This window comes from Prionailurus viverrinus, chromosome D2 (assembly GCF_022837055.1).
Source record: "Prionailurus viverrinus isolate Anna chromosome D2, UM_Priviv_1.0, whole genome shotgun sequence".
Lineage (NCBI taxonomy): Eukaryota > Metazoa > Chordata > Mammalia > Carnivora > Felidae > Prionailurus > Prionailurus viverrinus.
The window spans coordinates 55295458-55311804 of record NC_062571.1 but is presented as its reverse complement, the minus strand read 5'-3'; the positions used below and the strand labels follow the sequence as shown (position 1 = coordinate 55311804).

The 16347-nt window shown below is 47.2% G+C and overlaps 1 protein-coding gene across 20 annotated transcripts in view; it reads left to right on the top strand.

The window, feature by feature from the left end:
• Nucleotides 1-16347, top strand: part of SORBS1 (sorbin and SH3 domain containing 1) — a 232478-nt gene that overhangs the window by 189387 nt on the left and 26744 nt on the right. For 14 of the 20 annotated variants that reach the window (XM_047825222.1, XM_047825217.1, XM_047825221.1 and 11 more), the window contains 4 exons: nucleotides 4117-4289; nucleotides 6977-7062; nucleotides 10141-10308; nucleotides 14072-14118. In XM_047825222.1, the coding sequence (XP_047681178.1) occupies nucleotides 4117-4289; nucleotides 6977-7062; nucleotides 10141-10308; nucleotides 14072-14118 (474 nt within the window). Of the gene's footprint in view, nucleotides 1-4116; nucleotides 4290-4832; nucleotides 6309-6976; nucleotides 7063-10140; nucleotides 10309-14071; nucleotides 14119-16347 lie in introns of all 20 variants that reach the window. The other 6 variants (XM_047825223.1, XM_047825228.1, XM_047825225.1 and 3 more) reach the window with 2 other exon arrangements.

The following is a 16347-nucleotide window of genomic DNA, read 5'->3' as shown; positions in this document are numbered from 1 at the left end:
CTACTGGAGTCAGGCTGGGGTCCCCCAGAGCCCACCTGGTCATACAGTTGCAAGTTGTTGGCCCTAAGAGGATTACTCCATTCTCTCACTTTATTCTTCCAGCGAGTGTTTTCGTTGAATCCCCTTGAAACTCAGCCCCCTTTGCATCTTAGCCAGAGGGCGAATTGTCTGGCCTGTCTCCTCCTGGCCTGCTGCTCTCTTTGAACTGAAAACTGGCTCAGCCCAAGCTGCTGAGAGCTGAGCTCCAGTGCTGAACTTGGCTTGTTTTGTTATGCGGTCGGTAGCTGCCAATGCTGATTGGGCCTTTCTCATCAGTTCGGGCTTTTCTCATCCTCTCTGATCTCTTTGAACGCAGTAAAGACCCAACAACTCTGTGACCCTCAACAATTGCCTTCACCACTCTGGCCCTCAGTTTCCCTTTGGTGCAATGGGACAAATGATGTCTGTCTTTCCAATAATTAGGATATCTGACGGACAGCTTACATTTTAAAGCATTGTTCCAGAACTTATAGGAGACCCCAGTTGGGAAATTTTACACATCTGGAAAAAGCATGTTGGCTTTGGTATCAGAAAGAAAACAATTAGCTATAGCAAATCCATTCTGAGAGGTTTCCTGAGTTGCTGGTTTGTCATTCTGGTGGGGAAGCAGGACAAAATGGTGATAATGGATGGAATGAAGCCAGAAAGTAGAGTGGCTGCAGGCAGGAGGGGATTTCTGACAAGTAGTGAGGCTGAGAGTTATGAAGTCATGGCAGAGTGATGACCAGATGAAGCTGGGCAGACCTGGAGAAGACCGTGTTGGAAATTCTGAGCGAGGCTGAGGCACTTCAGAGGACAGCAGGGTAGAAACCTCCTTCAGTCCCTCCCCAGTGCTGAGGGAGGTCTGTGAACCCCAAACCAAGGCCAGCAGGGCTTAAGAGACTGTCCCGTCACCACAGCTGAAGGAAAAGTCAGAAACTGCAACCAAAAAGAGGGTAGGCTCTAAAAGGGAAATTGAGATTTATGTTTAAGGGGCAAATTTATGTTTAATTATGAAATTCAAAGTTAAAGCCAGTAGTTTGGGGCTCCTGGGTGGCCCAGTTGTTAAGCATTTGACTTTGGCTCAGGTCACGATCTCACTGTTTGTGAGCTCGAGTCTCGTATCTGGTGAGCTGGAGCCCTGCATCAGGTGAGCTCAAACCCCAGTTCAGGTGAGCCCCGCTTGTCTGTCTTTCTCCCCCCATCTCTCTGCCCCTTGCTCGCTTGTACCCTCTCTCAAGTAATTAATTAATTAATTAGCTAATTAATTAAAGCCTGTAACTTAGATGAGCTTGCATTTATTTAAAGTAGCACATAGTGCCACCAGCTGGTAAGTCACCTTTATGGGTCGTCCTGCCCTCTAACTGGAGTTGACGCCGTGTCAATCAGAGGGTGGGGAGGAGGGTTGGGACACTGTTGAGCACCCCTGCGGGTAGAAACAGGAGAGCCAGAAGCTGTGTGGGTGGCAGCCCTTGTCCCCAGGCCTCTGAGCCTGGCAGAGCCATGCCTCTGTCTCCGGGGGTGGGAGTGGGCACCTCCAATCGGGGACCAGGGTGCCAGTAAGGACAGCCAGCCTAGGCCTGGGCCGTGCCAAGTCCCTGCAGTCTTACTGTTGCCACCATTCTGATGACTCCATGGTCCCTGATGTCAGGAGCCAGGAGCCTAAGTAGATGTGATGAGATTCTTATACTTGTGAAAGAATTTCTAAAAGCATGATTGCATAAATCGAAGCAAATCCTTAATCAGATCACGTGTACCAATTTTACCATCAGAGAATTTGACCTCGTACTCATTCAACAAATATTTATTGAGTGTATTCATGGACCCGCTCGTGGGCCCCCTGCCAGTAAGGGCACAGCCTGGGAGAAAGAGATTTGTTGTATCGTGCCCCTTCCAGAGGTTTCTTCTCTTGGAGACACACCCTGGAGGCTGCTCTGTAGACCCGGTTCACTCTCACGCTTTTAAGTTCTCAGCTTTGAGAGTTGATTTTCTTTCCCCTTAAGTGTTCAGTAATGTTCTCCTGTCTTGGCTGAGAAAAGGGGAAAAGCATTTGATCCCCTGACATGGGGCCAGAGAGAGTGAGGAGAAGGACCTCGGAGAATCCTGACTCCCCTGGGCAGTCTCCTGAAATAAAGCATGGAAAGCTCTGGAAGCCAGTGGTGGGCACATGGTAAGGAGCTAGGAAGCGGTGGCTACCATGAGGGATGTCACCAGTGCTAGAAGCAATGGGATTGCTCAGTGGAACTTATGTACCCTGAGGTGCAGACATGGCCTATTCTACCAGAGTCTCCACCTCTTTTCCATTTCTGACTCCTGGGCTCCAGGGCCACTTGTCCCGGGGGTACATTCATGGCAGGTGACACTTGACAGTGACACGGAGCTCAAGCATCCTCAGGACTCCTGTGCTGTGCAAGCCTGGGCTCTTGGAAGGCACTGCCTCCTCGGTTGTAGGGAAATGTTACATATAACAGTACAGTTGAGGGTGCCATGTGGTGCCCAACGACAAGGCTCAAGTTCCAGCGCTGCCATTGCACGGACGGTGGCTGCTTGGACAAGTGCTGATCTCTCAGTGCCTCCTTTCCCCATCCAAAAATGGGAAAAGTTGGATTGTTTGTGAGGATTAAAGAGAGAATGACCGTCAAGCCTCCCCCATACACAACTCTCACCACGTTGTGTAGAGTCATCGTTGTCATTATCTGTGACCACGGGGACCCAGAGGCTGTGTCGTATGTAAGAATAATCCCATCATCGATGGATGGGTAGAGGGAAAGAGATGGATAGGTATGTGATAAGCAAATGCAGTCCAGTGTTCTGTGTAGAATCTGGGGGTCCAGAAGATACGAGGGTTCACTATATAATTCCTTACGTTTTTCTATACACTTGATAATATTCATCATAAAATATTGGGACAAGCAATTCCATCTTCAGAGCTAAAAAATCCATACGGATACTAGTAAACTGAATTCAGTAGGACTAAAAAGCAGCCTAGCAGAAGCCTGAGTACTTTGTGGGAAGGGGGTCATTCACTATCTGAGTGAGTGTATATGTGTGTCTCCGTGTGTCAGTGGGTGAGGGCGTAGAAAACAAGGATTAGGGGAAGGGAAGGGCTCAGTGAGTAAGTGCTCTTAATTTTTTCTGTACCCCACCTCATTCCTAAAAGGATTTGTGGTAACTTGCAAAAATACCTAGAATTTCAACAAGATAAAAATAAACAGAAGATGCAAATGAGCAAGAGTTTATACTCCTATTATATTTCAAAAGGTTCTGACTACAAATTTTGAAAGAAGCTGGTGCAAAATGTGGCTGGGATAGTAATGGCATATAGAATCCCAGGTTCCCCTTTGGTGACCAGTTTTCCTGGAGACCCAGGATAATTGTTGACTTCAGTGCTCCATCAGCCAAAGTGCTTGTGAAGAATAACCCAGAGAAATAATCCAAGTGGTGAACTTGAAGTCACCAACTTTGGCTGGCAACATGTCAGAGGAGGCTCCGCTCATGTCTTCAGCTGTGCTATCTTGTCCCCCAGCACCCACCCTGCCCTCCCCGCCCCCTTCTCCCAGCCTTCCCTCCCCAGAGTTTCTCAGAGTTACTCTTTTAAAGCACAGATGCCGTCATTTCTTTTCTTTCCTTTTCCTTTGTTTTTTAACACGTATTTATTTTTGAGAGACAAAGGACAGAGAACTTGAATGGGGAAGGGGCGGAGAGAGAGAGGGAGACACAGAATCTGAAGCAGGTTCCAGGCTCTGAGCTGCCAGCACAGAGACCAACAAGGGGCTCAAACTTACAAACTGCGAGATCATGACCCGAGCCTAAGTCAGCCACACAACCCAATGAGCTACTGGGATGCCCCCAAATGCCATCATTTCAGTTAGAGCATTTTGCTGTTCCAGCACGATTCCTGAACATTCAGGGGCACCATTGGGCTTGTGTTGTCTGAAGAGCTTTAAGTAAGACTGCCCTTTAGAAAGGACAGTGTTTGATCAGGATGCCAAGAAGTGTGATTCTTGCCCTCAGGTGGTAATGTGCTTTTTAGAAAAATGTTAAAAATTCTAACTTCCATTCTTTTTTTTCTCTCTCTTAAAATTCCACTGTCTTTAGTATATATTCTTCCAACTTCCATGCAGTGAAGAGGGAATCCGATGGGGCTCCCGGGGATCTTGCTAGTTTGGAGAATGAGAGGCAGATCTATAAAAGCGTCCTGGAAGGTGGAGACATCCCTCTCCAGGGTCTGAGTGGACTCAAGCGACCCTCCAGCTCGGCCTCCACTAAAGGTAACTGGGGGAAGCCTGTAGGGCTCTGGCTCATCCGCACGGTTATCTGGGTGTCTGTCACCCATCCACGCCCGTTATCAGGATGTCGGCAGTGGGTGACTTCCAGCTACGAGGATATCCTTTGCCTGCGCAGGTCCATTTCCAGGCCTTGGAGGCCTCTTAGTCCCCTCCCCTAGTTTCTCACCGGCCATTTTTCTTTCTGGTATTAGTGGTTTCCCTTCCTTTGAACCCCAACCTTGCTCTCCCTAAAGCATCTCTCTCTCTCTCTTGTTCTGATTCCCTTTTCTGAGAACGGAGCTGAGCCTTAGCTCCCATAACTCCAGCAGGGTGGCCGTTTTCCGTTGCATCTTTGCACCTGCTTTGCAGCACAGATTATTTTGCTTCCGGACATCGACTGGAAACTAAAAAAAAAAAAAAAAAAAAACACAAAAAAAACACAAAACCCTTATGACAAATGAGCATGTGACCTCTTTTTTTTTTTTTTTAAGCGGCTTTCAGCTTTAACCTAATGGGTCTGTTTATTTTATTCTGCATGCTTTCCAGTGGATCGTAAAGGTGGGAATGCTCACATGATTTCTTCATCTTCAGTTCCTAGCCGAACGGTTAGCACTAGCAATGCGTTAGGCCCCTTGTGTAAGCACAAGAAACCCCTGTCCGCTGCGAAAGCCTGCATTTCGGAAATCCTTCCCTCTAAATTCAAACCCAGGCTCTCTGCTCCCAGCGCTCTTTTGCAGGAACAGAAGAGCGTCTTACTGCCAGCAGAAAAGGCTCAGAGCTGTGAGAACCTTTGTGTTTCACTGTCTTTGAATGATTCCAAAAGAGGTCTCCCCCTCCGAGTGGGCGGGAGCATCGAGAACCTGCTCACGCGCTCCCGGCGGGACTGGGACAGCAAGTCGAGCAGCACCGTGAGCCTGCAGGAGTGTGGCACCAGCGCCAGGAGGTCCTGCCCTCTCTCCAGAAGGGCCGGGTTGCAGTTCACTATGTTCTATCGGGACATGCACCAGATCAACAGAGCTGGCCTCTTCCTGGGTTCCATCTCCTCCTCGAGCGTGCGAGATCTTGCCTCCCACTTTGAAAGGAGCAGCCTGACATTGGCCAGGGGTGAGCTGGGCCCCAGCCAGGAGGGCTCAGAGCACATCCCCAAGCACACCGTCTCCTCCCGCATCACAGCTTTTGAGCAGCTGATCCAGCGGTCCCGGTCCATGCCGTCCCTGGACCTGTCCGGGAGGCTGAGCAAGTCCCCCACGCCTGTACTGTCCCGGAGGGGCCTGATCTCGGCCCGCTCGGCTGAGTCCCTCCTGGAGTCAACCAAGCTCCGTCCCAGGGAGATGGACGGGATGAACCCCGGGGGGCTCTACGCCTCCCCGACGTGTGGCAATATGGCCGAGCCCACCTTGGGCTTCAGGGGCCTCGTGCCTTCTGAGCCCCTCTCTGCCTGCTCTGACGAGCTCGACCACTGTTCAAACGTCTCCAGCGACAGCCGAGAGGGCAGCAGCGGCAGTGTCCACGGAGACTTCCCCAAGCACCGCCTCACCAAGTGCAAGGGCACCTGCCCGGCCTCGTATACCCGCTTCACCACCATCCGGAAGCACGAGCAGCAGCAGACCTCCAGGCAGCCTGACTGGCGCCCAGATCTCAGAGGGGACAGGAGCACACTCCTCAGGAACATCTACCTAATGAGCCCCCTCCCTTTCCGGTTGAAAAAGCCCCTCCAGTACCACCCCAGGCAGCCTCCCTCTGGTGACTTCTCAGCCCCTCTGGCAGGCCAGAAGCCAGACTTCCCCAGCCAGCCCCATCAGGACGAGACCCCCTCTAGGGGGAAGCCCTCGGTTCCCAAACGCCTGTCTTCCCGACACACCATGGCGAGGCTGAGCCGGATCTTGGAGCCCCCTCAGGGAAGACCTGTGGTCCCAGAGGACTGCCTGAGGGCCTTTAATAATGGCAACTCCATGCCGTCCTCAGACCACGGCCTGGACAGGAACAACAACCCACAAAGTGAACTGGGAACATCCCTTGGAGGTGGCCTTTGTGTATTTGCCCAGTCTCCCCTCACCCGTCTCTCCACTTTGCTTGCTTTGTCCCCTCCTCCCGTGTGCCCTTGGTGCTCATTTTCTGGTCTGTCCTTTGTTTTCTGTTTGTTTTGCTTGGCAATTAATCATGGCTCGTAGTGGCTGCACTTCTTTAAAAACAAAGCCCCCCCCCCCATGTCATTTAGACTAACCACCAAACTCTGTTTCGAAAGAAAAATTGGCCGTTTAGCTCATCTGAGAAATTCGTCCATGTGAGCTCTTGAACCCCTTGCAGTTCACACCAATCCTCAGTCCCCCTGCGGTTTTTTGAGAGGCAGCCTCTCTCAGTGGCCCTGTGTGTGTGTGAGTGTATGGTGTGTCCCTGTAAGGTCCTGCACGCCTCTTAGTAGGGACACTTTTCAAAGAAGGTCCTCTCTCTGCTCACTTTTTGCCTTCTGATTCGTTTTCTTTGTATTGAGCTAGTTTACAAGGAAATCCAAAAAGTGGGGCTGAGGGGGAAGGAATTTGGTTTTTCTTGTCCTTCAGAATTTGATTATTGGTCAATAATCCATGATTGTAAAAACTTGGTATTTATAACGGATGAAAGGTAAAATCTTATCCCAGTCTGGTTTCCCACTAAATCTTTGCCTGTTTTAATTCTACTTTGTTGTTTTGAAGATTCAGAATCACCAAGACATTTTATACCTGCTGATTATTTGGAATCCACGGAAGAATTTATTCGAAGGCGCCATGATGATAAAGAGGTAAATGCCATCTCTAAAATATCTTAGCTCTTATGCAGATAAAAAATAGGAAGGAAGCAAACATTCTAGTCATCTGTCACAGAGGTGACCTGACCTAGCAATGGGAAGCAAAAATTGGCATTTTAACAAATGGGTGTTTATGTGACCTAAGCTCAATTGTTCCGCTTCTCCAAAAAGTAGGACTTATTTCGCCACAGGCACTAGGTTCGAAATGCCAAGTCTCACTAGCGCCCCTGCAGGAGAGGTTCAGAAAGAGGCTGCCTACCACTGCATGAGGGGATCTGGGGTCCACTCCTCTCATCCCCTCCCCATACCCACTTCGGTATTCTCTAGGGAAACCCACCCACGTGTTTTCCCACCCCTCTTTGGCACAAAGCACAACTCATACTGGGAAGGGTGCAGCAGGAGAAAGAGGAAACAGAAATAATAACCACCATGATACATTTTATAAAACAATTTGACGAAGTTGCCTTTAACTCAGGAGGAGGAGAGATACCCTAGTAAATGTTGGGAACCCCCCCCCCCAAGAAATTCAGGATGCACACATCTTCTCGCAGCTGCTGAAATGTCTGTACTGCAGTGGAATGACTGACAAGGCAGGGAAAGGATTTCAGAAGAGGTAGTTCTGCATATCGGCTAAATGGGCAAAAATCCCAAGCTTCTTTTGTGATAAAGTGGTGTTATAAGGCATGCTTTCTGGCCTTTGCATGCCCAGGGGAAAGGGTCCTGTAGATTAAACCATCTCCGATGACCATTTTCCTGTATCAAGTTAAGAAGTGGAAGAATGGCTTTGAACCTGGTGGCAGTAGGGGACAGTGTTCACGTGTATACAACTCTGGCCCCTTCCCTATAACGTCTGAAGCCCTTTTCCTATTTTCTGTTTTGCTGAGTGGTTTCAGAGTTAAGGCGGGTTTTCCTTAAGGATTTAAGGTAAGGCTGACCTTGAAGGGGGAGGGGTCCTGGATGATGATAGTCACTGCTGCTGGGACAAAAAGACCATAGTGCTCCCCCTCTCCAGGCATAACACCATATTCATGAAGATATTTACACCTGTCCAGGGGGGAGAAAACAAGGAATCATTTGATGTACAGACTTACAGTGAGTGTCCGTCAGGCCACTGTTTCATTTCTAGTCACTGTCACTGAGATACAAGGGTCCCACCTATGTAAAGTGAAAGAAGGTGACATTCCATTTTATTAGTATAAACACTAGTATCCAACATGGAAAGCTTTGTGAATAGAATCGTGCCTGCCACATGGGCATATTTTACTCGGTCGGTTTACCAATTGTTATAAGGTGCGTTCACAAGGTGACCAGCTTGTTTGCTGAATAAGGCTGGCTCACAAATCCTTAAGAATGTCGTGTCTTTATTCACGGTATTTGCCTTCTGTGGTTAATCTGTGGGAATGATGGATTTGTTGAGGTCAGACTCAAGCACTGGGTTGGGAGCTTTGCTCCATTGCTGTCCACTTTCACTGATTTTATGTAACCGTGGCCCAAGCACCAGGGACGTGGCAGCCTCAAACCTCGGTCCATTACCATTGATACAGAAACAACCCACACTTCCAGCTAATGGAGTGTTGGTCTTGATGTTTTTCTGTGCAAATGCTTTATTCCTAATATTGATGATAGTGGCATTTCTGAAAGTGAGAACATGTCAGTCCTAGAAGGGATATTAGTAGTCCTCTGGCCAAGCCCTTGTTTTAGCCAGGAAAGGACTCCAGTGGGGTAGAGACTTGCCCAAGGTCATGCAGCAAGTTAACTGACACAAGAGGCACAGCTGGAAACCAGGGCTCCAGATTCCTGGGCTGGTCCATTTTTGACAGCACCGGGCTTTGCAAAGCACTTTCTCACGTGTTTTCTCATTTAATCTTTACAACAACTTATCTGAGCACTGGACATCCCACAGCCATTTAATGAGTTGTTACTTGATTATTTGCAGACCCTAGAGAAAAATGGATAAATCAGGCCCACCATCCTTTGGGGCTGGATATCCCTTGAGGCATTTAATTGCCTGCTGGAAGATGACTGATGTCTTACGAAAATGCTAAGAATGACCATTTCTAATTAATGCCTTTCTATAAGGAATGTTAATCCCAGGAATGTGCAACTGGTAGGGAATAAGAAAACACATTAAAATTCTATTCCAGAGAATTTTCAATAGGAAATGAGAACATTTGGTAAAATGCAACATTGTTGAATTATTTGAAAAAGCCTTTAAAAATAGAAATAGATGACCAGTTCCTTAACTGAGGAGAGTGTATTTCTTCTAAACCCAGGTACCCTTATTCGTCATCTTCTATGTTTATATTCTACATCACTCCTTTAAACTCAGCTTCACTTCACCTAATGAAGAACAGTTAAGTAAAAAGTACAGTAAGAAAGTAATTGATGTTGTCTGCCAGTCACATAAATAGCTTTTAGTTCACATGCAAAGGCCTCCTAAAAATTGTGCCCGGAGGAAGCATTGGCCAGCCGATAAGGGGTGCCGTATTTTTTGAAGTGGGCATCTCTACAGAGCATATTAGAATAACAGACTAAGCAAGCACAAAAATGACCTAGTTGTCATAGGTCCTGCATTGTAAGGGCCCAGATTTGGGTAGCAGGAATCAGCCAGCCCTGGCCCCACCAAGGGAATACACTGGGAACTCATCACTGCCTAAACGAGGTGAGGCTCGCACTCCCAGCCCCCCACCTCCAGCCCAGCATGCCTGTGAATGCTCCAGGCACCTCCCTCTGGGGGACCTGGGCTTTGTTGCCATGTACTGGGGACAGGAGGCTTTTGGCTGAGCCAGAGGATGGTTTTCCAAGCAGTGTAACTGTCTGGAACTCGTCCTTCCCCCATGTCCCAGTGCTCCCCATGTTTCCCGTGCAGTGCTGTCTCCCTACTACACAGGGCGCGTGGAGTGTGGTTACACCAAGGATGTGGTAGTTGTGGCCATAAAGCCCATCTGACGCCTGCCCCTCAGAACTTCCTCCCTATTGATCCAGCACCTGTCTCCTCAGTTGTGTCGTTGGCAGTTTTCCAATACCCTGGACCAGATGATTCACTGCCCATTTTATGCAATTTCATGGCAGAAACTTTTAGCGGACCAGAGACGACTTAAGCGTGAGCAAGAAGAGGCCGATATTGCAGCTCGTCGCCACACGGGCGTCATTCCGACGCACCATCAGTTTATCACTAATGAGCGCTTTGGGGACCTCCTCAATATAGACGATACGGCAAAAAGGAAATCTGGGTCAGAGGTCTGTTTTGGTCGCCTCAGTCTGCTGCTTGACCCAAAGCGATGCTTGCCTCCCCTCAGCATCGCCTTCTGTAGGCCAAATTAGTTCTCCAAACGGCATCTGTCATCCTGGCTCCCCCATAGGCTTGCTTTGGCTCTTCTGCGGCTGGTCATGGACATGAGTCCCATTATGTCCTTGCTCTGTATGTTCAAGCATGCCTGGCTGTGGGACCGGGATCCGCTGGCACACACCCCCCCCCGCCCCCCACTGCATGCCTTAGAGCGTCGCCTGCCTTCGTGAACCCAGTCCTCTACATCCTGCATTTTATCATGACACTGTGCTGCCTGTGCATTCTGCCTAGAAACTTTATATTTTAGTGCGTGTGCATTAGTAACTGCAGTGTGGTCAGTTATGAGTCTTCTTTGAAGAGATGGTGTTGTGAAACTTACTACAAAAGTTAGCAAGCGTTGTGTTACTTACGCCATTTACACAGGTCCCGAAATCTCAGAGAATGAAATTGCCGCTCAGTATTAACTGATGAATTAATTGTAAAGGGTGTTTAGCAGTGCTACAGCCTCACTGAAAAACTTTGAAACCCAAAGAGTTTTGCAGTTAGGACAAGCCCACACAGAGTGAGAGAGCCCTCTGAGAGACATTGTGTTTGTTCCCTTAATTTTGACATTTCTCAGCTGAGATTATAAAACTTAATATTACAAAAGGCACAAAGAAAGCATAAACCTTTGAAGTGATTTTATCTGGGCCTTGGCCTCCTGCACTAGGATCAACATGTTGAAATTATTTTTTTTAATAATTTTTTAATGTTTTGTTTATTTTTGAGACAGAGTGCAAGTAGCGGGGGGCGGGGCAGAAGATCCAAAACGGGCTCTGTGCTGACAGCAGAGAGCCCGATATGGAACTCGAACTCACAAACTGTGAGATCATGACCTGAGCCAAAGTCAGGCTCAACCAGCTGAGCCACCCAGGCACCCCAACAACATGTTGAAATTCTTATGCTGGCCAAATGCTGTGTCTTGTGTCAGGGTATGTTTTGCCATGTAGCCCTCAGTGGCTCCCTAAGGATTACCTCCTTTTGGGGAAGTGTGTGTGTCTGGGGCTTGGGAGGCAGGGAACTGGGCGAGCGACACCAAAGCATATATAGTTTTATAATCTTTAGATGTAATAGATTAATATTCACATTTCTGCCTTTTGAGTGACAGGGGCACTGGCTATTCATCAAATGGTTTTTGTTTTGTTTTTCAAAGAAGTGGAAGGTTTCTGTGACAAAGAAAAGAACCAGAATGAAGGAAGGAGAGCAGGGAAGGGGAAAGGAGGCTCTAAGGTGACGGAGAAAAAGAAAATGTAACAAGGAAGAGGCAGAAGTTGGCAGGAGTCACTCGGACGCCAGGGAGAGACAGCTCCCCAGTATTCCAGCTCCTCAAAACCACCCTGTTCCGAAGGCTCTGGTGACAGATTATCCGCATTCACAGGCCCACCTGCTTGCAAGTGATGGAGAGGAGGGGAACCTGGAAGGCACCAGAGGGCTGCATGGTGACAGGTGTAGGTAATACAGGCACGTGAAAATGCAGCTGGGGCAGCACAACCACGGAAAGAAGCAGGCCAACTGCCTAACCCACCCTGCCTCCCTTCCAGAGCAGTGATTGTCAAACTTGAGCGCTCATCAGAATCTCCTAGGGGCCCATCCGCAAAGGTTCTAATTCTAGGGTGGGCCCCAAGGATTGCATTTCTAACCAGTTCCCAGGTGATGCTGATGATGCCAGTTTAGGGACAACGCCCCGAGAATCACTACCCTAGATGTTGACTGACAGACACGGGAAAGTAGGGACCAGCAAGTCCCGGGTGCACAGGGCTGTGTAGATGGACATCAGCCCCCCTGAGGAGAACCCGAGTGACCACCAATTCTGTGCGAGACCCTGTGCAGAGGCAGAAATAGGACTCAGGCTGTGTCCTTGGGAAGCTGGGAGTGTAGTGGAAGAGGCATCCTCCTGGCAGTTGTGTCTGTTGTAGCAAGTGACAACGTTGTGCAAGCCGAGAGAGGGAGGGATGGATTAGACCTCAGGGAGACAGAGACAGATAAACAGGGCGATGATGCTCTGTATAGGCAACAATGACTCATGACACGTCTTAGCAGTTCAATGGAATCAGTGTTTCTCAACCTGGAGTAATGTGTGGATTCTGTTGAATGGGCAAAATTTTTTTTTTGTTTTCACCAATCCCCAGTATTGGCCTAAGCCAGTTTACAAATTAAGTAGTAAATTGCACACCTGTAGAACTCAGTTTAACCAACAGGTGATATCATTTTGCCTGAACTCAGTTGCCACTCAAAGTGTGAATATGGTGCTATTTGGTATACATTTTTTAAAGTTCACACAGCTCTCCAGCTGGCTGTCCTGGGGTAACCACCACGTTTGTTTTTTTGTTTTTGTTTTTTAATTGGAATCCCTGAAATTTTTGTCCTTACAGTGTTGGTCATCTGGCCTTCTCTTGCGAACTTGTCATTTATCATTCATTCCACATCTTTCTTATTTGCTTGCAACTATTAAATTGTGCTCTTTGGTCACAGACAGATACAAATTCGGGCACTGAAATTGTGTGGCATTGATTATAAAGTAGTCGTTTAGTTGACCTGTACTATATATGTGAACAGATAGAAACATCGACGTGAAAATGCAAAAATAAATTCCTGTGGGGAATTCATCACCCTAAAGAAAATTCCTACAAGATCCCAGCTTTGGGGGCCTTCACATAAGGGACATATCACTGAGGGGTTTTGGACCTAACCCTAAGCTTGATGGAGCTTTTAAATACCATTTTATGTTCCTCACTGAGTCTCCCATTTCCCACCCCCCACCCCCCACTTTGTCCTCTAATATTGAAGAGGAAGTGTGTGAAATTGGGGAAGACCTTAACTTACCACGTTAGGAATTGAGAGTTGATCTGAAGGACACTTGAGAGGCTCAGCCAACTTCAAAGCAAGGAAGTGACAGACGGAAATATTTGAGAATGTTATTTGTGCTCTTGAGTGACCGTAGATGGAAGCGTAAAGAACACGAAGTCAAAGGAAGCTTTGTACGTGTAGGAACTAGAGGTCAGACCTGAACGTGGTTTTGGAGGGAGGGCTGGCGTGACTTAGCGACAGACTTGAGGAACTGGAATCTGAGGAGGACTTCCAGGCCTGGGGGATCCAGAGGGAGAGGAATACCCAAAAGGGAGGGAAGCCTTGGAGAAAGAGAATGAACTCAAGGCTTGCTCTGTCTGGCTTTTGAGGTGATCTCACAGAACATGAGTAATATATGGAGTCAAAGATGACATGAGAGGTGAATCAGGGTTTCATCCACTTGCAAATCATAATTTTAAGTCAGACAAATAGAATATGTCCCCCAAAGATGGAGACAATAGATAAGGAATGTCTGAGGACTTCTGAGTGGTGTGTGCGTGTGTGTGGCTGTTGTTGTTGTTGTTGTTGTTGTTTTTAATAGTCATGGTCAGCTTTGGGGAAACAGCACTTCAGCTATGGGACTTTTCAAAGCATCTCTTCCCCAAATCTGGCCCTCCTTGGGGAGATTCTCATGCATGACATAGTTGATCAAACATTCATCTAATGTTCTACTGAGGTCAGATAAGTGGAATTTGGCCCAGATTTCTACACCAGAATGAACTAGTTAGAGTGAATTTTTCTGCTTTGCTTTCTGGAAACTTCTGAAAATGTGTCCTTTCCATTGTACATAAATTGTGATTTTAAATTGTGACTGTTTCTTGTGTTTAGATGAGACCTGCCAGAGCCAAATTTGACTTTAAAGCTCAGACCCTAAAGTAAGTACCACCACTTTGTTGTTATTTTTAACTGCCTCTTTGAAACACAGCTCACTTGTAGAGAAGAGATAGAGGAAAAACAGCAATGATTCAAAACAGTAATTTATAGAGTTTACTATGTGCCAAAGACTATTCAAGTTACATATGTTAACTGATTCAGCCCTCACCAGAACCCTCTGGGGTTGGTGCTATTATTACCCCCTTATAGTAATGGAGAAACCAAGAGGCTGTGAGGGTAAGGAACTCGCCCCAGCTGGTCAGTGCTAGAGGCAAGGTATTCAAATCCAGGTAGCCTGGGCTCCTACCACCATATGCATGCCACCCTGCTGCCTCCTATACAGGGATTCAGTTTCCTTGATGAAGCGGAGGCCAAATCTGACCCACTCTTTCTCTGGAAGAACCAGAACCAGTTTCTAAGAAGATAACTTTTTTTTGGTTTTGCTACAACATCTTACTACATTCAAAGCTTATGGGAACCCACAGAAAACCAACATTTCTCTAAGTATGTTCCTCAAAGTGCTAGCTGTGCAAAATGTTTCTTGAAAAGAGTATTCCATGCTAGAAATGAATCCGGGAACCACTGCTTCCATATCTCCCATGCCCCTTTCTCCTCCAGAGACTTTGCTATTGACGTAGTAATAGCTCTAGAAGGCTTTCAATGAAGAAACCTGATGAGCTCATTTAACCCAGTGTTACCTAAATTCACATGACCAGAAAGCCTTTCTATCTCCATGGAATGAAATTTGGCAAATGCTACTACAGACTGGATTCCATGAGGAACTTACTCAGTTCCTATCTAATTATGGGTTAAAATGGGCCATGAGTTTCTGCTGGTGGCAATACCAGCAGCCATCCCATCGTCCTGCTGATAGAGGCCCCACGTCTCCATCCTCGGTGATGAGAGGGAGAGTTCTCCATCACTGGACGCTGGGAAATGCCATGCAGAGCCCATGCAACCATAATTCTGATCTTCTCCTAACACTAAACGTGACCAGGCCACAGTTCCCGGACCTACGTACGAATCTGCTGTGTTGGGTTTGCTTGTAATTACTCTAGTCCTTTAGCTTATCGGCTCATGAGAAGTGGCAGCCTAGTGTGCTGGGAAGATGGGCTCTAGAGTCAGGAAGCCCCGTGCGTGAGTCATGACTGTGCCACTTACTGTCTCTGTGACCATGAACAGGGTCACCAAGCTCCACCTCAAATTTCTTCATTTATAAAATGGGCATAAAAATGCCACTCTGGCAGGGCAGCTGAGGCAATGCTTATAAAACATTTTGCAGAATGTAGCAAAAGTCAGCATCTCCCCTGCCCCTTCTTTTTAACCAGAGAGAAGATAACAGAGGTATATAAATTGATTTTTAGTTTAATCAAGCAATACCTTTTCCCCTTTTTTCTTTGAATTGAGCGAGACCCACATAATCTTTGAATGGTATTGTGGTGATTATATTTGTGTAGATTTCATTAAAATGTCTTAGAACAATTTTGTCCTCAGAGCGACCTTGTCAGAAGAGAGGAAGAGGGCTGATGGAGACAGAATTGTCACTATTTACCAGTATTGCTAATGCTGGAGAGAGGGCTCCTTCCTCCTGACTCGGTGCTATTATCACACCAAGTTCACTCCTAGAACAGTTAACAAAACTTTTTTTTCTTTTTAATTTACATCCAAATTAGTTAGCATATAGTGCACCAATGATTTCAGGAGTAGATTCCTTAGTGCCCCTTACCCATTTAGCCCATCCCCCCTCCCACAGCCCCTGCAGAGGTTGTTCTCCCTGGAGAACCCTCAGTTTGTTCTCCATATTTATAAGTCTCTTCTGTTTTGTCCCCCTCCCTGTTTTTATATGATTTTTGTTTCCCTTCCCTTATGTTCACCTGTTTTGTCTCTTGAAGTCCTCATATGAGTGAAGTCATACAAAACTTTTTTTTAAAAGAGTAAATGACAGGGGCCACCTGGGTGTCTCAGTCGGTTAAGCATCCGACTTTGGCTCAGGTCATGATCTCACAGTTCGTGAGTTCAAACCCCACATCAGGCTCGCTGCTGTCAACACAGAGTCTGCTTTGGATCCTCTGTTGCCCTCTCTCTCTCTGCCTCTCTGCCTCTCTCTCTCTCTCTCTCTCTCTCAAAAACAAACATTAAAAAAATAAATAAAAAATAGAAGAGCAAGTGACATATCCATTGACTTGAGTCTTCTAAACATCTTTAATCACTGGGTTCTACTTTTCTCCACA